The sequence below is a fragment of the Vidua chalybeata genome, chromosome 7 (genome assembly GCF_026979565.1).
Source record: "Vidua chalybeata isolate OUT-0048 chromosome 7, bVidCha1 merged haplotype, whole genome shotgun sequence".
Lineage (NCBI taxonomy): Eukaryota > Metazoa > Chordata > Aves > Passeriformes > Viduidae > Vidua > Vidua chalybeata.
Window position 1 is genome coordinate 3,223,395 of NC_071536.1, and position 25,959 is coordinate 3,249,353.

At 45.5% G+C, this 25,959-nt stretch overlaps 2 protein-coding genes across 6 annotated transcripts in view; one reads left to right on the forward strand and one right to left on the reverse strand.

The window, feature by feature from the left end:
* LOC128790637 (RNA-binding protein 44-like) overlaps window positions 1-6,615 on the forward strand; it is a 31,302-nt gene extending 24,687 nt beyond the window's left edge. Inside the window, exon 16 of the mRNA XM_053947557.1 lies at window positions 5,687-6,615. Within this exon, the coding sequence (XP_053803532.1) occupies window positions 5,687-5,942 (256 nt within the window). The 3' untranslated portion in view covers window positions 5,943-6,615. The remainder of the gene's footprint in view (window positions 1-5,686) is intronic.
* Window positions 6,616-7,061: 446 nt separating this feature from the next.
* UBE2F (ubiquitin conjugating enzyme E2 F (putative)) overlaps window positions 7,062-25,959 on the reverse strand; it is a 56,240-nt gene continuing 37,342 nt past the window's right edge. For 2 of the 5 annotated variants that reach the window (XM_053947164.1, XM_053947163.1), the window contains one exon: window positions 7,987-9,229. In XM_053947164.1, the coding sequence (XP_053803139.1) occupies window positions 9,179-9,229 (51 nt within the window). In that variant the 3' untranslated portion in view covers window positions 7,987-9,178. Of the gene's footprint in view, window positions 7,788-7,986; window positions 9,248-25,959 lie in introns of those variants that run through there. The other 3 variants (XM_053947161.1, XM_053947159.1, XM_053947162.1) reach the window with 3 other exon arrangements.

The following is a 25,959-nucleotide window of genomic DNA, read 5'->3' on the forward strand; positions in this document are numbered from 1 at the left end:
ACGATGGGAACATCTGGATAAATGAATTGTCTCAGCAGAGTCTCTAATCCTGGGTCACTGGTCCTATTTATAGGCAGCACATGCTGCTCTGTGGATGGGTTTAGTAGTTGGTGTGTAGGTTAAACAACTGAGTTAGCAGAAGAAATTGATAAAACAAAGAAAGTAAAGCAGTTTTCTCCCTGTAAGATAAGAAGTTTAACACATAAACTGCTTTGTCTGATCTTACCTAGGGGGTTTCTCCTTACACTGCTCCCATCTCGCCCTCATCAGCCGAGCTCTTGCACCACTGCTCCTCTTCTGATGCAACCAAGGGCTCTCTCTGGAGCAGGAGTGTTGGGTGAGGCTGGGCTGGGCCATGTGGACAAGCACCAACTCTCTGGGAAGGTTTGTCCAACCCCCTTGAGCTCTGCTGGCTTTCTTAGTGTTGCTTATTTAGGGAAAATGGGTGGATTTTGATATACAAGTTCTTCTCATGGACTGAGGGAGCTGTTGGCCACTTTGGCTGCCCTGGGACTCAAAACCCAGACTGGAGCTGCATCTTGGGATCTTTGGTGTCGAGGGCTCTTCCGTTCCGTGCTGGTGGCCCAGCCGCTTTGGCCAGGAGCTCAGCTGTGCCCGATGAATTATCCCGAAGATCAGCTTGGCTATTTTGATTCCAGCTTCATTGGCATGGTGGCTGAGCCAGGGGGATTAGCTGTGGTCTCCCTCGAGGCAGCTATTTCAGGGATGTGGGGGGCTGGGGCTGCCACTGCCCAGCCCCGAGTGCGTCAGCAGGCGCTGATGACTTGGGGATATTTGGGTTTGGCTGGAGGGCCGTGGCCAGGGAATGGATTTGCAGGAGGGTTTGTGCTCAGGGGGATGCTCAGGGTGCCGAGCGCTGCCACAGCTGCGGGTGTCACTCCGGCCCAGCCAGGCACCTTCATCCCAAATATATCCACGCTGTGGCATTCCTGAAAATCTCCATGGAATGCTTTCCCCTGTCCTGCGGGAGGGAGCTCACCAGGGGGATCATGGTGCTGCTCTGACAGCTGCAGCCAGGGATGGAGCTGCTCTCCCAGCTGTCAGCACACTCACACTCTGTCTTCAGGTTATTTATCCATTATTTACAGAAAGCAGATTGATCCATTCTCTTATTATCTCATTATCTGCTTATTTATCTTCAGCTTCCAGGTCCCTTCTGGATACCCCTTTAGCCTGGCTCCAGGCTCACCCTGCAGAGGAGGAAATCAATGTTTTCTTTTAATTTGCAAAGCAAAAGTGAAGCCTTGTGGTGTTCCCTTCTGAAGCAAGGAATTGAGGGAGGACAGGAAATAACCGGGATACTCACGGTGAAAGAGCTGTCAGTCCTGTGAACCCCAGACCTAGTGCAACAGCATCCATATCCAAGTGCTGTCAAGGAATAAATGCCAGAGCCAATTCCAGTCTTCACTGCAGTGGTAAAAAACCCCAGAGGAATTCCTTAGGATTTATAGCAGTATAAGCATTCAGATGCCATCAAACCCTAAATCATTCTTTGGCTGCTTCCCACCAGTGGCCCGGCCCATCCCCATCCTGCTGCCTGCAGGATACAGAGGTTATGGGATAGCAGCCCTTCATCCCCATGCAGTCCATCCACAGCATCCTTTAAATCCAAACCTTCTCCATGGTGACAGGGACAACAGTTGTAACTGCAGTTCACATTGGGTAAGGAAAAAATATTCCAAAGCACAGCCAAGCTTTTCAGGGCCAGGTGTCTGTCTCCTGGCAGTGGTGGGATTGTTTGGGAAAACCTGCCCTCCTCCCAGTGCTATCCTAGAGCGGCTGCTTAGTATTTTTGTGGAGGAGATGGTGTTTGGGAGGTGGAGGCTTGCAAACAAGCTGTGGGCTTGTCTGAAAGCCAAAAGCTCGACTCCAGGCTTGCTACAGGCAGAATGGAAGCTTGGAACAAAGTTTATTAGGGAGGCCCTCCTGTTGAGTCAGGAGATGCAGAAAGGACTCCATAGCTTCCTCAGTTTCCTGGGGTGGGGTCTGGGTGTGGCTGCATGCAATTATTTCCTACATAGCATAGGTAGTTATATATATTGCCCTGCTTATTGAAACAATATTGAAGCAAAGCTGTTAAAATGAGCGAAATAATTATTGAGCAGAGATTGCTGTTACCCGTGTGGGCAAATCGTGCCCCCCCCTTCTCCATCCATCCATGGGAACTTTCACAAACAGGGTAAAGTTCAAGCTGGTTTACTCCCACTTAGGCAGAGCATCCTCTCTCCAAAGAGTTTCAGCTCTGTTTCTCAGGATCATGCTTGCAGCCTGCGGGGCTTGGCTCAGCCTTGCCATGCTCAGCGTGGAGGGTGTGGGGGGAGAACACAGCATTCCGGGGCTGGGCTGGGGGGTGGCAGAGCTGAGCAGGAAAACAACCCCCCTCCCTGAGATATTTCACCACCAGCCCAGGCTGAATTCCCAGTGGGAGCAGGCTGGCATGGAGCTATCCCAGTAATGTGGCCCTGCTGGTGAGCAGAGAGAGCAGCAGATGGTGTTTCGGAGGGGCAGGGGGACACACGCTCACCGCTGTGGCAGGGAAGAGCACAGTCAGGCCCAGGCATCAACACTGCTGCTCTCCAGAGGGATCCTGATCCTGTCTGACAGGGCAGCGTGAGCAGCCTGGATCTGATGGTTAACCCTGGTTAGCCCTTCCCAGCCAGTGGATGCTCTTGGTGTCCTGCTGTGGCAGGAGAAGGTTCCCAGTACCCTGTGACTGGTGCATTTGGGATGGACAGGAGATGATGGAGTCTCACAGGGACATTTGGAGGTCTGTGAGATGCAGTGGAAGAAATGAGAGCACTTGGCCGTAGCTGAGAGCTCAGCTTGGCTTTTAGCTGTTCATGGATAGAAGTGGGATGGTCAGGTGTGCTCTGTGTAAGCCAAGGGCAGAAATCAGCTCCTGAAGAGCACCCAGCCTTGCTCTCCCTTGGCCAAGAGCTCAGCAGCCCTCAGTGTCACTTCTGCACTTGGACCTGTTCCTGAAAACAGTTCATTTTCCCTCTGGGACCCTCCCACTCACTGCCCCCTGGCCTCTGGGGCGTGTGGGGCCAGAGGGTGAGAGTGCCCTGCTCCAGCTGAGCATGCCATTTGGAGCAGGGGGACTTCAATGAAAACAGCAAAAATAGAAGGGACAAGAGACTTCGGGTGTGTTAAGCCACCCCATTAAGGTGGAGGGACCTTCCTCCAGTCACAGCCCCACGGTCACCTCCCTGTCCCCCCACACTGCTCGTGGGGCTGTGGCTGCCCAGCTCCTCCCCTCAGGTCCCTCCTCCCATCTGGAGGTGGCTGAGAGCTGGAATTTGGCTGGAAAGGGCAGTGACAGTTTGGCTGGAATTTGGCTGGAAAGGACAGTGACAGTTTGGCTGGAATTTGGCTGGAAAGGCAGTGACAGTTTGGCTGGAATTTGGCTGGAATTTGGCTGGAAAGGCAGTGACAGTTTGGCTGGAATTTGGCTGGAATTTGGCTGGAAAGGCAGTGACAGTTTGGCTGGAATTTGGCTGGAATTTGGCTGGAAAGGACAGTGACAGTTTGGCTGGAATTTGGCTGGAATTTGGCTGGAAAGGACAGTGACAGTTTGGCTGGAATTTGGCTGGAAAGGACAGTGACAGTTTGGCTGGAATTTGGCTGGAAAGGCAGTGACAGTTTGGCTGGAATTTGGCTGGAATTTGGCTGGAAAGGACAGTGACAGTTTGGCTGGAAAGGTCAGTGACAGTTTGGCTGGAAAGGGCAGTGACAGTTTGGCTGGAATTTGGCTGGAATTTGGCTGGAAAGGCAGTGACAGTTTGGCTGGAATTTGGCTGGAATTTGGCTGGAAAGGCAGTGACAGTTTGGCTGGAATTTGGCTGGAAAGGGCTGTGACAGTTTGGCAGGAATTTGGCTGGAAAGGGCAGTGACAGTTTGGCTGGAATTTGGCTGGAAAGGCAGTGACAGTTTGTCTGGAATTTGGCTGGAAAGGGCAGTGACAGTTTGGCTGGAAAGGACAGTGACAGTTTGGCTGGAATTTGGCTGGAAAGGACAGTGACAGTTTGGCTGGAATTTGGCTGGAAAGGACGGTGACAGTTTATCCTCTCACTTGCTGGCACTGCTGCTTTGGTTCCTTGCATGTCTTCCCATGCAGTGATGGGAGCAGTGATTTATCCCCACGGAAGAGCTGCTGGAGCCAGGGAAGGGCTAAGCCAGCTGCACTATGGCCCTTCAGCTTTAAAAATAGCTTTTATTTGCCTGTTAACACTTTCCCTCTGGTTCCTGAAGATGCTGCAGCTCCCGAGATCTCCTAAGGATGCTGATGAACGGGAAATGGTAATTTTGCACACGGATGCCGAGCAGAAGCAGCTTTTAGCAGCTGCAGGCCCTGTTAATTAAATCTCTTGCTGTGTGGGCACAGCCTGCCCCAAAACCCCAAACCCCAGCTGAGGAGCTGTGCTGGGGCTGTGGAGAGAGGGGCTGGGAAGCTGCTTAAAAAATATTTCTTCCCCGAGGCAGATTTTTAATTGGAGAGCTGGGGTTTGCTTTGCTTTGCTTCTCTAGGATTAGACGTGACTAATTGGGATGGTGAGGGAAAATTTTATCTTTGTTTTTATGCATGGCCAGTTTTAAAGCAGGGAGGGTTTAGCTGTCATTTTTAAAGCAGGGAGGGTTTAGCTGTCATTCCAGAGGATGGCTGGATGACCTGGCACAAGGACAGTGGCTCTGGCTCAGGGCTGCTCCTGCTTTTCCAGGTATTTTTTAAAAATATGGAAAAACAGACTTTCTGGTCCTAGAGGGGTGGGCCTGCCCAGCTGGTTTCTATGCAACCTCCTCAGTTTTAGGCAAATTAAAGGAGATTTTAAAGTAGATTCGGTGTACTTCTTTCCGTCCTTCTTTGGACTGAACTCACACAGGCTGGAGGATGGTGCTCTGAAAGCCGAGTTGGGATGGGTTTCCAGCTTAAAATGTGGGTCTGCCCTGCATGTTCTAATAGCACCAGTTCAGCCAGGAAATTCTGCAAAAATTAATGCAAACCAAACAAAAAAACCCCAAACTTGCTTCTTGGTATTCCTGTAAATACTATTTCTGTTTTCATTTCCTTCTGTAAATTAAACCACCACCACCACATAATTCCGTAAATGAAAAACTGCTTTTGGCTTGTGAGTGAGCACTTGGAAGTTGCCATCCAAGTGGCAAAACCTGGTGGGAATTTAAAATACCCTTTTACCTCTTTAGCTGTGAACTCAAAACCCCATATATTTTTATAGGTTACGTAAATTTTCAAAAACCCGCTATGTATTTCTATAGGGCTAGGAATATCTAGCTGCAAACTCAAAAGAACAGCTCAAAAATGTAAGAACACATACCTGTAGTACAACCACAAGTACACGCCTCTGTAATAGAATATAATATATTGTACAGGGAGAGATATATTAATGATATGATATTTAATATATATATTATGTATAGGATATATATTATGTATATGTGTATATATGTGACATATGGTATATATTTTATATATATGTGTGTGTGATATTATATAATATTTATTATAAATTATGTAGTATATATTTTGTATACGCTATACATAATGGATGCAGTAGTTCATGTTGCACGGGGGGAAGGTGGCGTGGCCGTGGCCGGGCGCTGCCGGCGGTGCCAGCGCAGTGCCAGCCGCTGTCCCTGTGTTTTGCAGCACCTACGGGGAGCTCACCAACTGCACGGTGCTGATCGCCGAGAAGCTCGACTGCTACTGGCCCAACCGGCTGGTGGACGAGTTCTTCGTGGCCGTGCACAAGCAATACTTCAGGAACTGCTCCCCGTCGGGCCGGGCGCTGCACGACCCCCCGAACGGCGTGCTGTGTCCCTTCATCGTGCTGCCCGTGCTGGTCACCCTGCTGATGACAGCGCTCGTGGTGTGGAGGAGCAAACGCAGCGAGGGCATCGTGTAGGGGCGGCGCGGCCGGCGCAGGGGAGCGACGGGCGGCTCTCCCCTGGAACGTGCCTGGAGTTTGGGAAGAGCCTGCCGGAGGAGCAGCACGGAGGGTACCGAGCCCCGGAGGCAGGGACGGCATCGCCACCGCTCCTTCTCCGCCCGTGTGCCCGCTGGCTTCCAAATAAATGTCATTTAAGCGATGGTGGCCGGGCGGAGCGGGCTGCCCCGGCAGCGGGGGCTCTGCGGAGCGCCGCTCACCCCGCTGCACCACCCTGCTCCGCTTCTGCAGCCGCTTCCCCGGCATCGTGTGCCGAGCAGGAGAACTCTAAAAGGAAAAGAACCCCGGGGGCATGTGGGGAGTTTAAATCCTGCCAGCCCCGTAGTGCCAGCGCGGCATCAACACGCGTGAGAGCAGCGGGTCTGGGTGTGCCTCAACATCCTCGGCTTCCTCTCTCTGTCCCGTTCTGGGTTCCCCGCACACGTGGAAAGGCATCTTCTCCCCCAGCCCCCGGCAGAAGGACTGGGTTTTGCCTGAGGTGGGGAAGAACAGGGGGAGGGCAGCGGTGGGAGGGGTGGCACCGCTGGTGCCCTGGGGCTACTAACAAGGAATGGGAGGGAATAAGGTGCTTTTCCTACCTAAATAAATACATGAATAAACCAGGTGAAGCCTCCCCCTCAGTGCCCTCATTCTGTGATGCCAGAGACCCCCAGTAGTGCTGAGCCCACCCCATGAGCACTGGGGAGGTCCCTGGGTGTGGGTGGGCAGCTCGGGGCTCCAGCAGTGGGGTCAGCGCCAGTGCAGGGAGGCTGGGCAGCACCTGGGATGGGATGGGGACCCCCAACCCTACCCTGACAGCTCTGGTCCACTCCAGACCCCTTCAGTGCCTTGCTGGCTCAGGAAGGGGTTCCCTGGGGACACCCAGCTGCTGTTCACTCCTGACACTCACATTTCCCAAAAAAACCCAAAACCTAGTGGGACACCCAGCTCTGTGCCTGGCCCACCCAGCCCAGACAAACCAGTCTATGATTCTGGCAGAAGCGTTAGTTGCACCTATACAAATACACATAAAAATACATATAAACAAATACATATTTGTGTAAATACATAACCCTCCCCCCCTCCCCAAATCTCCTTGCCTTCAGGAAAAATTCAGTTTATTTTCCTAGACTGTGAGGTGATGAGATCTAGGATTCCCTCTCCCCCTGTGTCCTGGATGAGCACAAACCAATGCTCAGACTTTCTTGTACAGTATTTAACAGTATCCAAACTTTATTATTCTGCTCATCTCCTCCAGGCAAGCAACAATACAGGGAAGGGGTGAGACAGGATTGTTCTGGGAGGCAGGGATGGCTTTGATGGCTGCAGCTCTGTGCTCATAGGGCTGCTGGCACCTGGACCAGCTTTCCCTGGCTCCCCTGAGCAGCACCCTGGCTTTGCTCTGCCCTGGGCACAGCAGCAGCAGCTTCCTGGCATGAGTGGGGAGCCATCCATGGTGACATCCCAAGAAATGGGGACTGTGACCCCTCCTCCTGAAGGATGGGACAGTACCAGGGTGCCTCTACAGCAAGAACTACTTTGTTACAGCAACCTGGTTGAGTTTTTGACTCAAGAATAAGAGAATCCTTCTAATGCCATAAGCAAAATCCAGATGTATTTCCAACCTTGCCATTTCTGTGTTTTACCCCCTACCTTTGCTGACACATCTGTTTTGGCAGCAAAGATCTCTCACTGCGGGTGCCTGCTTAAAATACTGGGCTGATCCATGTTTCCTTGAATATTGTCTGCAGGTGAAGCTCTCCTCCTGCATTTCACTTCCCTGCTCTCCCAGGCCTCCAGCAACAGCTGCAGGAGCTGGTGCAGCTGTAAAGGAAAAGGCACAGGGAAAACTCAACACCACAAGTTTCATGCTTACAGTTTGCACCCCAGCTCTGCTGTGCTCTTGAGAGAGATTGTTTTCATTTCCTCCAGCATCTGCAGCAGAGGAACAGCAGGAGAGAATGAAGGGGGAATAGAACCCCAACAGTCAATGCCCAAGTGTCACACACACACTTGCTCTGCATGAAAGCACACAAACATTTATTTCCTGGTTTGTAAAGCTCAGCTGGGCTCATCAGCTCCTCTGTGTGATCCCAATCCTGGAGGATGCCCAGGGAGCTCTGGCACATGGGCTGAAGCCTCTCCTCTGCAGGCTCTTAGTGCCATCCAGCTCCTTACAGAAGAGGCAACTGCAGCATCACATCCTCCCAAATCAAGAGAGCCAAAGTGGGCACAAGTGGGGGGAATGTGTTGTGGTTCCAGCTGTGTCCTTTCAGTGCAGGAATCTGGAGAACACAATTATGGGCTCTCCAGGTAACAGCGCCTGAATTTACCTTCATCAGAACAAACAGCCTCTGATGCTCCCTCACCACATCCAGACTGGAAAGCCAAAAGCCGATTTCTTTTTTTAAAAAAAATCTCCCTTTCATTAATTTTTTCACAGAAATATATAATATATATAATATATATATGTATAATTTTACTAATACTAAACATGTACTTAAGTTACATATTAGCCTATATTTAACTACTTCACACAATGAATAGAAACAAAAAACCAAAAAACCTTTAGCCCAAATAGGGCCTAAAATTAACAATGTAATATTCCAAACTGTGACAAAAACATACTTACATTAAACAGCATCGAGAACTTCAATACCAGAAGTAGAATCTCATTTGGCACTTCCACTCTGGCAAGCTCTAAGCCTCAGCTGAGTGACTCTTAGAAAAAGCTCATATTGTTTCCGCTCATCAAAGGCAACAGTTTTGTGATTTGGTTCACAGGAGACCATTTATTGCCAACTCAAAGTGTTCCAAAAACACGCCACCTTTTCTGCTTGGGTTGTTTGGGGTTTTGTTTTTTTTTTTTTCCTCTCCCTCCCTCCAGATTAGGCAAGTGTTTTAAAAAAAAAAGTGTAATTACAATTTCAATAGTGACTTCTTTTAACTTCTCAAGCATATCTCATCAACAGGATATACAGTACAGTTCAGAAGAGTAAACATTTGTAAAGGAAGCAGACAACTTTTTTCAACCAACAGACACAATTTCTTGCTGTATTTATGCTGAACTCTCCTTTGAACATGGACAGGTTATGAAGTTAGTTTTCTTCTTCAGTACAACATGGACACAGGACTGGTACAACCCGGGCTGGTTTGGCTGCTGCTGAAGCGAAGGACAGCTCTGGAGCCGTGGTCCTGCCATCCGTCCCCCTTCATCATCTCGCGTAGCGCTTAATGTAATCTTCAACTTTATTGCGAAAGTCCTCCTGGAGGGAAGCACAGCACTGTTACCCCAGCACAGGCTCCTGCTGGAGCCCCACGCTGCCACTGGCACGCTCAGCTGCCCACGGCTCTCCCCGACAGCCCTGAATCCTTACAGTGACTGCTCCACAGGAATCTCCACTGGGGAATGAAGTGGGAAGAGTCTGCCATCACCAGCTACAACTTGGATGCACAAAGACTGCCTGCTATCCCATAACCTCTGTATCCAGGGAAAACCACAGGGTGCTTATAAAGCACAGAGATGCAGAGCAAGAGGAATTCTGACATGGGGTGATCCCTGTGCAAGCAGGGATGCCAGGCAGACACCACATTCCTGGCATGTTATTCTCACAGCCTGGTATTAAATGTGTTCCCCCCAAACACACCAAGGGGCCTGTGCTCCAGAGTGCATTCTGCTGCATTTCCAGCTCTCATTTTTGTGTGCTGCTAGAATATAAAGCAGGAAAACCTGGGAAATTTATGTACTCACATCTGTTGAAAAAGAAAACAACTGAAAAAAACAATGCATGCGGTAGATGAGGAGGTTTTGAACACTGTCCTGGTACATGGAAGCACTGAAATCCTCTGGCAAGGCTCTGCTTTTACTAGGAAGGGCACAAAATCCCACTGCCACGACCTGTGGGAGCACAGCAAGGCACAGTCCTGCTTCAAACAATGTCATTTGTCAGCTCCAGGTTTGCCAATACATAAAATGATGCCTTTCAAACACATCCCAAGTGTCTTGGCACAGACCACCCAGAGCTGGACATCACAGCACACCAGGAAGCGGCACTAATATGACCTTTTTGCCTCAGTCAAGCTTGAAACACATCAATATTTCCCTGGCTCCAACACCACGTTTCAAACACTTAAGATCAGCTCCCCTTGTGATGGTTTGGTTTTCTGCTGCTGAGTTTTTCCAGCAGTGAAAGGATAAAGGTTATCCCATGGTTAAAATCCAAAAGGATCAAAGAAAACCTATGATCCATGAGAAACTCTGTGATTTCACTTTTCAGCTGATCAAGTGCATCACAGATGCCCATAAAAGTGCAAAGTGCTCGGAATCTTAGTGGAGTTTAAGGCCAGAAATATCCTATTACAAATAGGGCTGCAGAAATCCCAGTCCTCCTTGGGAAGAGGCTGCCTGCTCTTCTAGGATGAAAGAGCAGCTATTTTGGTCCAATATGGCACCTACTAATGGCAATAGTGTGTGTAGTGACTTTCTCACTCTGCTGCAAGTACACCCATTTCCACACTCATCCAACTGTATGCTGTGTTTAAAAAAATGCTGTATTTTAAAAGCTAATGCCATCTTCAGCTGCAATAAAATTCCCAAACCAATTTCAATCCATAGATGCAGGTTATGGTCACTGTGGTGCAAAGTGAATTGACTGAGGGCTTCTTGCACGTTACTTCCTGTGGGAAATGGATTTGTAGAGAATTCTGTCTTCTGACAGAAGGCTCACAGATCTGTATGTAAACCTTGAGATAAATGCTGACTTAGAAATGCCATGGAATAGGACAGACAGTGTTGAGAGAGAAATGGAACTAGAAACAAGTTTCAAAGGATGGCCTTGCAAATAAGAATAGATACTTTGGAGAAACAGAACTATGAAAGATGCATTGTAGTGGGACCCATGAGGGGTAATTTTAATGATTGGCTTTAAGGCATTTACAGCAAGGTGTGGCAAAAGCTGATAGGCCAAGGAACACTTATAGTGTATTGTAATTTAAAAATAGCTTCTGATTGTGATGGGGTGAATTATAACATCTGTATTGTCTCACCCTTCTCATGAGACTAAAAGTTTTTAGAACACCTCTCAGTTGCCCCATCTCTGGTCAGGAAAGGGCATAATTGAGAGTTTCCCACTCCTGTATTTCTCCAAAAGATGGTTCACTACAAGAACTGAGCACAGGGCTGGGAAGCAGCACTGGCCACACACACCTGTACAACATCCAAGAGCAGGGCAGTGCAGACAGCTCAGAGCACCCTTGGCTTTTCCCTGTGTCCCTGAGTTATTTATGACACAGGGAAATGGGCTCTCAGCAGTGCCTGAAGAGAAGCAAGAGCTCAGTAGGGAGGCAGAAGGCTCCAGAAAGGCACACTGCCACTCAGCAGCCCGGGCTGAAGGAGCTGGGGGGGTTGGCAGGGATGCATTCACAGGGCACTCGCTGTGTGTGAACAGAGGGGCTCAGCCCAGAGCTGAAATTTTCCATCCTCACCTGCCATATGGCTCCTCATTAATGGGGGACACTTCTCTCTGGGCACAGCTGCTTATGTACAACACTGAATAATCAGAGGCAAAAAAAAATCAGCAAAGCAGGATGCACCCTGCATTATAAAGAGGCAAAATCCTGCTAGAAATGAGAAGGGAAAGAAGGATTCCTAACATCCCTTCAAGGACATAACGTGTCCCACAGAAAGTGTCCTCTGTATTTAAACAAAGATGTTTTGTTTGTACAAAGAGGTTTAATAAATAACTTTTACACGAATAAACATACATTAAATAAACAGGACAGGGGACGATGATTTTAAATGGACAGAGAGAAGGTTTAGATGAGGTATTAAGGAAAGAATTCTTCCCTGAGAGGGAGGTGAGGCCCTGGCACAGGGTGCCCAGAGCAGCTGGGGCTGCCCCAGGATCCCTGGAAGTGTCCAAGGCCAGGCTGGATGGGCTGGGAGCAGCCTGGGACAGTGGAAGGTGTCCCTGACCATGGCAGGGGGTGGCACTGGATGAGCTTTAGGGTCCCTTCCAACCCAAACCATTCTGGGGTTCTGTGACTGTATTTAAGAGCACTTGGGAGAGGATCTGTAGAGCCTCAAACCCAGCAGAGAATTCCATTCTACCCTCTCAAAAAGCATGTAGAAACACACACTCAAGAACTAGGCACTGTTTCAAAAACTGACATTTGACCTGATTTGGCAGCTCTGGGAGAGGAGACTTCATTTTTTCAACTGTTTATACTGCACCAAGTCATGCTTATTAACTGCTTGTCTTTTATTAAGCTTTTAATTTGTAATTTGCTCAGTTATCCAAAGCAAACACTATACTTTGGTGACAGCTACCAGAGAAGTCTGGAAAAGTTCTGATGGAAACTCCCTCGGGAATCTTTTTTATTTATTTAAAACAAATTATGTATAAGGATTACCCAAAAATAAAATGTAAAAAAATACGTATTAAAAAAAAAAAAAACCCAAGCAGATTTAGCTCATTTATTACCCTTAACATACCCACTACTGGTACTTCACACCCTGCGCTATTTGGAAAGTCCCTGTAGGAAAATGTGCAGTTTAACACATCTGTCCCTTCACTGTGGCTACAGCCACCAGATACTGTGATGAACTTTCTGATCTACCTTCACATCCTTCAGATCCACAATCCTGTAAAATTCAAATGGAGACAGAAAAAGATCACAGATCTCCTGCCCCTCCCTCTTCTGTGCCAGTAATCATAATAGTAGCAATTCTTTTTTTAAAGCAGCTCTATTTTAACAGAACACTATCTCAACCCAACATTTATGACCAAGGTTAAATTCCAAACAACTTCTGCCAGGACCTGACTTGTGGTTCTGAAGTGATTAGGAAAGGGAGACTTCTGAGCAGCAGTAAAATGGCATTCATTACTCAGCTCAGCCAAGGCTTTAGGATTCAATAACCAGGTAGATCTACCCATTAGCCCTATGAATTATACTGAAAGCCACCTCTTCTTTCTTTCCCCCCTTGCAAAAAGTAGTAAGTATTCACACCCATCAACCCCCACACATCCCCTCCCATTTAAGGAGCTGAATGAAACCTTTGAGTAGTACAGAAATCTCAAGTATGAGGTGGTTTTTTACAATTCTTATTCCTGCCTTGCTCTCATTTTCCTCTCATTGTTTTGTTTAGCTCAGTCTCTACACAATGTGAAGAGTTTCCCAAGCTCTGTAATTAAATTCTAGTTCTCAGAAGAAAGAGAAGAGTGGGGGTGAAAAACCTACACAAATGTATCTTCTATGAGCTCTCTGCTTAGCAGGTGCAGTCAAAGCCAAACCCATTTTCATGGCCTGTGATCCCAACTGCAGATTTAAAAACTCTTCTAGACACCAAGCAATTGTCATTTTGCAAAATGATGAGGAAATGTTTTAGCAGATTTCTTAGTAGCCAAGTCCTAAGGGGGCGGGGGAAAGGTGAAATTTTTACTACAGGGAAAAAAAAAAAAAAAAGAACCAAAGCCAGAACACACCACTGAAGCTATTTGGAAAAGAGCAGCATTGTGAGGAAGATGAGAAACACAAAGGTTTGGACTTTTTTTTTTTTTTTTTTTTAATATCTGCACACAGAGGTCGGTTACAGAACTGGTGTGGGAAGCACTGACCTGCCTGCCAGGACAGAGAGAAGCTGAAGATGCCTTGCAGAGACACAGCAATTCACTGACACACTGAACACATTTGCACTTTGTTTGAGATTTCACATCTTAAACAGGAACCATTTCCCTCATGCTTCCACAAATTTTCTGCTGTCTGCCACTGGAGAAAGATAAAGGGAGAGAAGGACTCTCTGAAGTTCCTAGAAGAGGAATAGGCTATGGATTAGATAAATACACCTAAATCCTGTTTGTGCAAAACCAAGAGAATTGAGTCAGATGAAGAGAGCAAAGCAGCTTCCCAAAGAAAATGGTGCTCTGGATCAAATGCAATGGGGAGCTGGATGGAGATGGAGGTCTGGAAAGTCCTCTGGGGCCAAAGCACTTGGGATTTGCCCAGACTGCCACAGGTCTCTTATTGCCATTTAAAGTTTCACCTGGGCTGCTGAAAACATAGAAAATGGGAATTAGGGAGCAGAGACTGCTGGGTGCCTCAGTGCCTGAGGGCAGGAGTCTCCTCTGCTCCTCCAAGGCTGGCCCAGGCAGTGATCACCTTGCCAACTGTGGCAAAGGGTTACACAAAAGCCCTGCAGGAAAATGACCTGAATTATCCCAATTACTCTGAGGTCAACCTCCTCTGAGCTGCAAACACACTTCCACCCATGAGTATGCCACTCATCCCCAAGAGAGGTTCTGTCCTTGGGATGCAGATCCTGATGGATGAATCACAAGCACAGAGGAAATGGGAGCTGCCTGGCTCTGGCCAGAGGGTTTTGCCAGCCATGCTCTACTCGAGGCAAATGATGTTCAAACTAACCTGGCAGGGCAGGTGAGGCATGTGGGGAATACAGCTCCAAGAGCTCAGATTCCCTGTGAAGAGCCCTGCCATATGTTCCCTTTCAAAAGCCGTGGATGTTTCTAAGGGATGCAAAGCAAAAGCTTTCCTTTTAAGCCATTTAGTTGCCTGAAGCATCTAAAACAAAAGCTTTAAAACATCTGCATTTCTTCCACATTACCTCACCAAATCAAACCATCTGCAAAAGCTTAATCAACCTGAGAGGGGCTCCTTCCATAATCAAAGTGTTATGGAAGATGGGTAATGGTTGCTATAAATACTTGCAGCATTAGAAAAGTAATGGTTTTCCTATTTACATCTGTTAGCACAATTAGCAGCTGTGCTGTTGCTCATTTGCACATGCCATTTATTGCACTTTGTGCTCTCGGGGAAAAGCTTTCAAAGGCTGTAACAAGGACACAGAACATAAAACGGGGAGGCAATCCAAGAAAAACCCCAGTGCAGCACTGTAAATGCAGAAATGCTGCAGAAAAACAAAGATGTATTCTACCATGGCTGCCACGGTTTCAGTGAGAACAACAAACACCAAACAGGGTGGTTGGGGGAGCAGAGGAAGTGAAGGATTTACTGCAATAAATATGGAGATAAATAAATGCAATGACTCACAGGGAGAATTGTTATGAAAAGATGTTTTTGGACTGGGATGGAACTGTTGTTCTTAATAAGCCATTAAGCTGTAATCAGAGAGTAATAAAAACCCCACAACAAAAGTTAAACAGCTTCCAAAAAAACCACATCAAGCTTGAAAGCCTTTTGGGACTACATTCTTTTCCAGTGTGGTAAAAGCTTGGAAAGCTGAGGTTAGCCAAAGGTAAAGATCTACTTCAGTTCTTCAGATACACCTTGTGGGTGCATTTAATTAAAATAATTCTTCATTGTTTCATAACCCCCCGCTAGAAGAAATCTGGGAAGAGATACTTGATTCAGTAACCAGGAATAAATCTGAGTTTGTTTCACCTGAAGAAGGTTAAAAGCACTGTCACACTTTCATCACTGCAGTTTTATACTGCTGTAAATAAAAAAGAGTGTTCACACAAATATCTGGAAATAGGAATAGAGGTTTCTGGATGTCAAGGGCTTGTGCAGGGCTATCAATTTAAACCAGGGGATGGGGTTAAGTGGAAAACCTCGTGCTAGACCAAGGACAGAGACAGATCCCAGCCTAGAGGAAACAAGCACAGCAAGGCTGAGACTGTGCTAATTTAAGCAACAACATTAACTCAAATATTCTACAATGCAAACAACATAAAAAATGAGGTCCTGACAAAGCCAGCTTGAAGCTCTGTTGATGTCCCTGTGTTGACCAGTATGAACAGCCCTTCTGCTCTCCCAGAGCCATCAACAAGAGTTTTTGACAAAGTCCAACACCGAATGGGGTGAAAATGAAAACATTCATTTGCATCCTACATTCCTGGACCCAGACCAGAAATCAAAAGCCTGAGAAGTTTCTGTTTTAAACCAGTATTTTTTTACAGTTTCTATGGGTATAGAAGTAGTTGTATCATCCCAAACTGTTTTTTAACACAGCCTTGGATCTCACGATAAACTCTCAGGAACTTCCCTTTTCTCACTGTAATTTCACACTAGGAAAGACTGTGACCTCCCAAACTTCACATCAGAGTAATTCCAAAATCGTGTGGAGGAGCTGAAAATGAGAAACCCAGTTTGAAGATGAACTGAAAACAACTAAAAATGGTAAGAGGTAATCCAAGGAGATGTTATGAAAAGCAGAGCAGAATGCATGCAAGCAGAGCAGCTAGTGTGACAAAGTACACAATTTTACAATGAATTTTACAATGTCACTCTTTCTGTATGCCTTGAGAATTAATAATTCACAATGAAGAAGCAGTACTTCACAGCCTTGACCTCCATTACTCCTCCAGCAATTTTAACAGCATATCTTGCTCCAACGTTGGGAGTAAGAGCCAGCAGCAATGAAAATGAAAAAAGTGCACAAAATCCCCTAAAAATTCATACATGCAGCAGTGTGCCCACTAATTACTTCAAACGTGGCTAAACAAGGAAGAGGAAAAAAGATAACTGCAAGTAAAAACATGCAGCTCGTGTGATCAGCAGGAAGCAATGGAACACCCTGTGGTGTCTGAATAGCTTGTGGGGAGGTCTCTTTACCAAAATAAAGCCTCACTTAATGTGCAAGAGTCAGAGCCCCTACAGTCAGGGAATGTCTAGCACAGGCAAGAAAGGGCTTTACAAGACACATTTAGCATGGCAAATGTGACTGCTCACAGATCTGCAGACTCTCAGCACTACTCCCCTGGCACTTTTCACCACCTCAGCCTGAGCAGCAGCCGAGGGCAGAGCAAAGCCTGGGGTCTGCTCCGAGCTGGATGTGCCCACAGGGCCCACCTGGAGCTTTCCTGGAGGCTCCCTCCCAGCCCAGCCTCTCTCTGCTGCTGCCAGTTTTGGTGACAGCTACAGGAACTGGATGTAAAGATTCTGCTGCGCTGTCAAATCTGATGGAAATCCAAGTGTGTGTTTAAAAGCTCCAGGGATTGATGGGGAAGCTGGCATGAGGGGACAGATGGATGGCATCCCTGCATAAGCCTTGTTCCTCTGCCGAAAACAAACACTACAAAGCAAAGCAATTGCCAAAAGTTCACTTCAGTGAAGCTCCAGGACAAAAAGATTCAGGACAGAGCAGGTGAAGGGGCAGGGGGGGAATGAACCTGCTGAAAGGCTGAGCTCAGCAGGCCATGATCAGTGGCAGAGTCACTGCCAGCCCCAGAGGCGACTCTGTAAAATACCTCCTGGAAATGTCTCAAGGATGAAATGCTGGAAAAGCTACAGCTACAGAGCAAACAGCCCCTCTTATGTGATTCATTTCACTTGGTTCTGCTGGCCATGAGCAAGAGAGAACAAAGAAATGTTCCTATCACATCCTTTAACTTGCATTAAATTAAAACACAAGAGTCTTTTCATGCAACCTGACAGCTGCCTTGCCAAGTTTTCCAGAGGCTCCTTACTTTCATCATTATCCATAATTTTATATTTCTTCAAATTATTCTGCTGCTGTTACAAGACTATCAGACTGACAGACTCCAACTTTCATCAGAGAAGTGAAAGGACAGAAAACAGAAAAGCTTTAAAAGCAGCAGTGGCAGTGGGTTGACACATCTGTCCACAGCACAGTGATGCACCAAACACAAGAACATTTTGTTAAAAAGATAGTTTTTAGTCTTGGGGTATGGAGGAGGAAAACATCAGGCTTGTCAACTCAGTATTTCCTTTGCCCTCAGCTCCACAGAAGTCCTTCTGTTCTACACCTAATTGCTATTATCTTGTATTTCAGTATGTTCAAGACCACACTGTTTAGTTTATAATATATGGAGGGATTCCCCTCCTTCCCCTAGGCAACTACATTTCTACAGTCTAGGAAACTTTAATCAAAAATTTACTTTAAACCTGAAGTGCCCTGCAGTTCTGAATCTTTCCACTCAAAATAATTGGCATTAATCACATTAAATTGATTGCTTCTAAGGCTAAGGCATAACCTTTCTTTTCCTTTTCACCTGTTTTAGCAGCTATCTGTACTATAATGCCTTGTTCAGGATAGTACCATCCTGAACACAGCCTTTGCTTCTATTTTTAAAAAGATGGCCAGAAACTTTAATCTCACATGAGAGAAAATTTCCTTTCAGCCCAGGAATTATAGCTGGGATTGCCAGCAAATAGATCATGGATGAGTGGCCACTCATCCTAAGCCACTGCCAACCATGGAGAGCAACTCTCCCCTGAGCAGCACAAGGAGAATGGTTTCAAAAACCCTGGTGGAGCCTCTTTCTGTCAGTGTCAGGCAGTGCCAGAGGCTTCCCAGGAGAGGGAAGGCTTATCCACTCAATTGTGACACTGTCAGTGACTCAGACCTTGGTCTTGCACTGAGCTCCTTGCCAAACATTCTTTACTCTCTTTATCACAAGGCTGGAGGGTTGAAGTTTCCAAGATGTAGCAGAGAAAAACCCTGGGATGAGAGTCTCAGCTGGGAGTGCAGCCCAGCACTGATTTAAGCCACAGGCCAACCTCAGTGCTGACAACCAGAGCAAGGATTTACTTTGCAGGCAGATTAAAAGAATAAAAAGTAGAATGTCAAGATTAAAAAGCTGGTTGCTTCTTCCCTTGTGCATTTTAGCTTACGTGGGCAATGGGAACCTTTGTCACCTGTGAGTACAAAGGGCAGCACAGCAGAGAAAAGTCTGTATTTATTCCTTCAAAAGATCCTGTCAGAGCACAGATAAACCAGGTGAGAGAGGCTGTCTGTGTAGGAACATCACAGCAAGACTGAGACATGCAAGGAAAGGGTAAGGAACAGAATGCAGTTTAAATGTCAGGCTGTTAATCCAGGACTAAGATGATCCAAATGAATGCCCAGCCTCCCACTGCTCCATTGTCCTACCCGGGGTGAATCATTTCCCTCTGCACAGCACTCCAATTCCCATCAGCAAAGTACCAAGCACCACAACACCTCTCCATCCTTTCAATTTAGTCTGGTTGCCCAGCACTGCAATTTGTGGACATCAGATCCTATTCTATTCACACAAGAATAAGTGTCAACCCTACGAATTCTAGACTAAACCAACATTAACCACTTCATGATACTGCAAATAAAACAGCCACCTATTTTTGTTTAAACCTGCTTTTCAGTTTATAACAGAAGATACCGAAATGGAATCACTTACAGTGACTACTGAACACTATAAGGAAAATCAGGACAAGATGAAAAGCTTGGTTTGCCTGTAGCCCATGAAGAAAAAAACCCAAATTTGCAGTGGTAAAACATCATTTTTCATTCCTGGTGAAGCAAATAAGACCCTTAAACCAAAGGATCATCTTTTTTGCCACCTGTTACATCTTTCAGTGTTACCTACCTATTTAAACTTTGCTGGCAGACATCTGTGAATTTTCAGAGAATATAAAAACTAAAATATTCCAAATTCACCCAGACCTGGTTTACTCTCTCCCCTATTAAATGAAATCCCCATTTCTTTTTCCAGAGGGATTTTAGCCCAGGGGATCATATGCTCAATACTATTGAAGGATCCAAAGCAGCTGTTGTTTTCTGAACTGAGCCCTGGAAGGGCTGGGGGAGTTAAAAGGGCTGGTTTTGAGTTGAGGGTTATGCTAATAGCCCAGCAGGGTTAGATGGGGCAGGAATGTGAGAAACCCAGCTCCCTGAGCTCACATTTCACTGCTGGGGAGCACACACCCCAACAGGCTCTTCTGGCCAGCAGCACCATTACAACTTGTTTCTGTGGATGCAGTAAAGGCAATTGCCCAATCCTGCAGGATAAAATCTCTGTAATCCAAGCACACAGAGTGCCTGACCAGGAGCTGACATGATGGAGAGCTCTGCCTAATCACAGGAGGGGTCATGTGATAACCACCATCCTTGTGACACTCCAGATGAGGAAACCCAGGGGGATGCTGGATTCAAGGGCTCTGAACACACAGGGCTGGTAAATTGTTCCTGCAGAACTTGTACAAAGTCTGATTTTTTTTCCCAATACTAAGACAAAATCTGCCAAAATGAACGTGGCTGCCCCATCCCTGGAAGTGTCCACGGCCAGGCTGGACAAGGCTTGGAGCATCCTGGGATAGAGGAGGGTGACCCATGGCAAGAGGTGGCACTGGATGGTCTGGAGGGTTCCTTCCAAACCACACCACTCTGTGATTCACACAGAAATTAATTTGGAGGTTACATGGTACATGTTCTACTACTGAAATAAAGATCTTTCAAGACAGCAGGAAACAAATATTCTGGTTTGGTAGCTTTTGTTACTGAGTTATTCACACTCTTGACAAGGCAGGCAGGACATGGTGACAAGCTGAATTTTCACACAGGTTCCTTTCAAGTCTGCCAACACAGGGCTGGAATCCATGGAAAAGCCCCACTCCCTGACAACACCTCACTTGGCAGCTGTAACCAATCCCCTTTTCTCCTGTCACTTTGTCAAAATGAATGCAGGCCTAACCCAGCCAACCACCAGCACAGTGCCAGAAATAAATTCCAGAAATTTTTGTTCATTGCTGATTTCCCACTCCTTTATGCCATGTTCAAGAGGTCAAACTTTGTTACTTTGGTTTTTTTTAACCCCTCAAAAATAATCCAGCTCAATCTGTTCATGCCTTATGAGAACCTCGTACACCCAGTACATTGCTCCTCCAGCACCAGCTCAAACACAATAATATCAAAATACTTTAAAAGACTACATTCAAGTAAATGTTTTTGAAGTATTTTCTCTGTTCTAAAGCAAATTTTCCAGCTGCCCTGAGTCATCACTAAACTTTTGACACTTGAGCTTAAAAAATGGTAACAGTTAATTATCAGAACTCTTCATATATCACTGTCACTGTTTGAATACAGAATTTTATAGGGATATGTTTGGAGAAAAATTCCAGCTGGCTGTGATGGGAAACCATTTGCAAGGGTGAAAAGACTGACAAAGAGAACTGGGCTAAAAATAATGCCTGAATGAATTAAATGAGCATTATTTCTTAAAAATTCCTTAGGGAAGGCATTAGAGAAAGCAGTTTGCCATTAAAAACCCTTGGAGTGCATTCCCTGGCTGTAATCCAATAAAGAAACATTCAGATAGAAACGTGATATCAACTTGGGTCATGGAGGTATTTGACTTTTGAGCCACCCATGTGCTTTGGAATCCTTTGCAAAAGAAAAGCATTTCAACTGTTCTGCTTCTTCAGGGACGACTACCCTTCACAGAACACAGATTATCCACAATTATCTGGAAAATAAAATGCTTGCTCAGAGCTATTTCTAATGCTGTGTACCACAAATAACATCTCTGAAATGCACTGTGACAGGATGCAGCATCCACAGTCCATGAAATTTTGTTTATGATACTTTATATTCTCTAAGTGTTTTATATAAAAATGTATTTTAGAGAAACTTGGGCAATTTTAGTGACTGCTATCCAAACAAGCTGTTTTGCACCCAAACTGGCCAATAATTACTACAGATCAGTGGATAATGTTTCTAATCCCAGACAGATTTAAGCTTCAAGGAATTAAGCCAAAAATAAACTAGAAAAAAAAAAAAAACAAACAGAATCTAAGAAGCTTGGAGGTAAGGAAGTGGCAAGGAAAAGACCTGATGTCTTCTGAACAGGAAGAATCCCTGCAGGAGCTAAATATTCAAATATGCCTTTGACATAAAAATGATAAAGACTGAGCAGGTACAAAAGAGAAACAAAGAAGCTACTGTAAGATCACTTAAATGAATTACTTTTAAGCCAGAAGATCTGAGGAAGAAATACAGATAATTAATATTTTCTTCCCCAAACTTCCAAGTTGAAATTTATTTTGTGTTAGTTTGCCTGCTTAGAGGATCCTGTGGCACACTGGCATTTATAGCATGCTTTTCATTCAGATGTATCAAAAAGCATTTCAAACAGACTGATCTCCTGAGATAGGAAATTACATTAACAAAAGAAAACCAACTTCAACATGATCAATGATGAGACAAAACAGAGCCCAAATTTGAAGGCATTATTTAGTTTCAAATGCTTTTCTTCAGCTATACAGAAAAATGGAATTTGAAGGAAGGCTTAAATCTAAATGTAATTATGCCCTTATTATGTATGAGCACAGAAATAAAAAGCCAGGAGGATGAAAGTACAGCTGGCCATGCCATTATTCTGGAGTAGATAGAAGGATCAGATCTGAAATGACACAGAGGCAGAAAGCTCTGGGACTCTTTAGCTGTCTAAAGGCATCAGCAGTGCAAGGACAAAATTACTCCAAACTTCAGCAGAGATGAAAGACCCCAAATCTGCCAGCTCCTGTATTTAGCACCCTGGGGAATAACTCTGAGAAGAGAGCACCAGGCTCTCAGATTGGTGTTTGATAAAACCTGAGGTGAGACACGAGGACAGGAATCCCTTTCCACTTGGAGATGTGATTCCCAGGAAATCACTCTTGGAGAAACAAGTTTTACAATCCCAACCTGCTGCTGCTTTCTGGTGGCTCCAGGACTGAGGAGGCTGTACTGGGCAATGACAGCTTTTGATGCAAATGGAAATTCTGGGGGAAATTCAACTCGGTGTGTTTCCAAAGGGATGCCAAGAGATCCTCTGCAGAAAATCTGTATTTGTTTCTTACTTTCATGACTTACTTGTTGACAACCTTCTCTTGCCATGGTTCACCTGTTCTCAGGAGGTCTCTGGCCCAGGCCCTGACACTTTGTCAGGTGCTGCTGGTTCTTGCCCAGTTTTCCAGGGGTTTCATCAGGTGCTGCTGGTTCTTGCCCAGTTTTCCAGGGGTTTCATAGAATTCCACACTGGTTTGGGTTGGAAGTTCATCCCATTCCACCCCGTGCCATGGGCTGGACACCTTCCACTATCCCAGGCCTTGTCCAACCTGGCCTTGGACACTTCCAGGGATACAGGGGCAGCCACAGCTGCTCTGGGCAATAATTGAGAAATTAAGATGCTTCTATAAAAATTCTGAATTGTCTGCTGTTTAAGGACTCTAAAAAACTGCCTACAATTACAAAATGTTATAAAAATTCTTCAGTGAAATCTGTACTCAGCAACTGTTCTGAATTACCAATGGAATTTCTAATGGAATTAGCAGTGCTCTCACTAGTGAGGACAGCACGACAGTCCTCAAGTAACTTGAGGAAAACATCCACCCCACAAGACTCATCAGAACAACCTCCAAGGACCACAAGCAACTGAGAGGAGGGACTGGGTATTTTAAGCCAAGTTTCCTAAAGAACTGAGGCTGTGCAGGGCAATTACAATCCTGAGAGGAAACCTTAGGAGGCAGCTTCAGATTCCGTAACACCATGAACTTCATAAATCCACCTCCGCAGAAACAATCCTGAAATAAAAACTTTATTTTCTTTATCACCCAGAGAAACCTTTAATTAAAATGTAAAAATTAAAAAAAGAATTGCAGCTGTCAATCCAGAACCAAACTCCTCCACACAAACCTATGCAAAATAATTGAGCATTAAATGCTGCTTTCCAAAGAGGATGCAAATAAAAACCAGGGCTCACTGAATTAAGTAAAAAACGTGTCTGAAGTGGGTCCTTGGCAAACACACACCTCTTCCCATTAGATTTCTCAGCTCTGACACTTCAGAGCTGCAGGTGAAGATGATAAACTGGATTTTCACAAGGAGGAAGAAAAATTCCCTGCCAAGTGTAATCTACCTCAGTCTTTCACAAGGACACAGCACAAAGCACTGAATGCTGACTGATGGGTTTCACTGAGATGGAAAGATCATGCAGGAAAACAACACAGGGAGATGGAACTCAGCTTCTCCTACTACTGAAACAACTCCAGATCACAGGAATGAAAAATAAATGAGTGATTGCTAGTCTGCAGGATGACAAAAGTGTGCTTGAATTGCACAAATACAGGGTAAATATAATTCAAATAGGACACAGCATTAGGGTTCTTGACACAGCAGGCCTAGGTGAGGAACAAATCTAAGGAATACTTGGAAAAACGCTTCTACTTTAAACCACATGAAGTGTGCAATGAATCTTCTGTTTTGTGTTGCACAAATGGCTTTGAAATGTTTTTTGGCAGAAGCGAACACCACTAGAAAATGTAAAGGCTTTTACATTTTACACTGGCAAATCACAATGCCCTGAGGCAGCTCCCAAACCAGCCATGACAGATGGCCATACAGAAAGTATTTCCTAGATTTCAGCTAACAAATCACAGACACAGCACCTCTGCATGAGGAATACCAAGTCCTGAAGCACTAAGCTCACTTGGTTTTCCACTGCCAAGCTCTTCCAGAAGATCCCCATTGTTTCAGTATTCAGCCTACCTGGCTGCCACAGAGGAAATCAGTCAAGCTCTGTGTGCCTGCTGTATAAAAACCAGCAAATCCTGCCATTTTTAGCTCACACCATTTTTAAGTGAGTAGCCATTAATACTTAAAAGACTGGCTCATTGCTTTAGAATCCATGGAATTGATTGATAATTAATGGTTCTGGTTATCCATAACTACTGACTGACTTCTGTGCCAAATGCAGAGTGCCTCAAGCTCATTAATTAGTAAGAGCTTCTTTAAATTCAGCAAGAAAACTCATACCAGCAAACTGCTGGGATTGTATCAGTGTGAGAAGACAATGCTGGGCAACTCCTTGCTTAGTTTACATAGAGACATCAACCATTTTTTAAATTCTGATTTATTGAGCTCTACACCAGGAGAGGATGCTTGCTTATCTTCCAGTGACTGTGATCCAACTGCAGAGCCATGTGGGCACCAGGGATGTTCAGCATTTGGGAAAACAGATGTTACTCAAATTTGTTGTACAGCCTGCCAAAAAATTACTGGCACCTAGCAAGGTGTGTGTGGGAGAACTGTAGAATGAGTAAAGCTGCATAAACAAACATATTTATTTTTTAAAATAATTTGTAGAAGTGACTTGGTGCTCACTGACTGAAGGAAGCTGCAAAGGAACAAGTTCAGTAACTGACAGCTCCTTCCTGGAGCTAAAGGAAGTCCTGGAGGGCTGGAAGCTGAAGCTTGCACTAACACACATCTCAGGTGAGACAGGTTAATAAAACAATCCATTTCTAGAACTTGAGCTCTGAATTTTGTATCATTTTGCATCTTAGAACAAGGCTGCTTTTCCAAAAGCTGTAACTACGTGCTTAGTTACACGCCACAGATTTAATGCAAGAATGGAGAGGTGCCTTACAGAGGAAGGGATCACAACTGCCCCTTCCAGCCTGATCTAACACAAACTGGGAATCCAGCACAGCTGTTTCCCAAGAATCAGCAAGAATTTGCTACCTTTGACGTGATTTTTCCAGCATCTGCAAGGCAGGAGTCATTTGTGATGACCTGGAGCTGACCAAAGCCCAGCCTCAGCTCTCAATAAGCACAGGCAAGGCCTGGGCTTAGCTGTTACCCTCTGGGGCAGCCAGGCTCAGCCTGGAATGTCAGCAAAGGAATGCCAGGATTTCAGACCTGAAGGGACATCAGTGAAATTCTGAGTCATCTCCCCTGGGAGAAGCACAGGGGACAGCCCTGGGTGCAGTGGTCTGGCTGTCACACACCCCACACTCCCAGGATTCCCCTGCACACAGATGTTTGTGTGCACAGCTGTTTCTGGATGGATGGATTTGCACATCTGTTCATATAGATACTGCACATGCAAGCATGTATTACATATCCACTATCTGCATAATCCTATTACACATGCAAACAAGTCTCAGAGGAAAGAAAACTAATTAGCATTCCCATATTAATCCTATTGGGCATTGCAAGTATTTCTTAAGAGCCAGGATGGGACCACAGCAGTCTGACTCCACAACAAAGTGTTTATGTAAAATATGATCTCTCTGCCAGAGGGAAGCAAAAAAACAACTCAGGCTGCAAGTGAAGCTTTTTCTCTCCCTTGCATTATTTATTCTCTCCACAAAGGCATCATTGGGTTTTTCTGATGTCACCACAAAACACACTACAGAAAATCCACCCCTACCTCGTGCTATAAAATACATATATTAAATTCAGATAAGCTCAAAAAAAAAT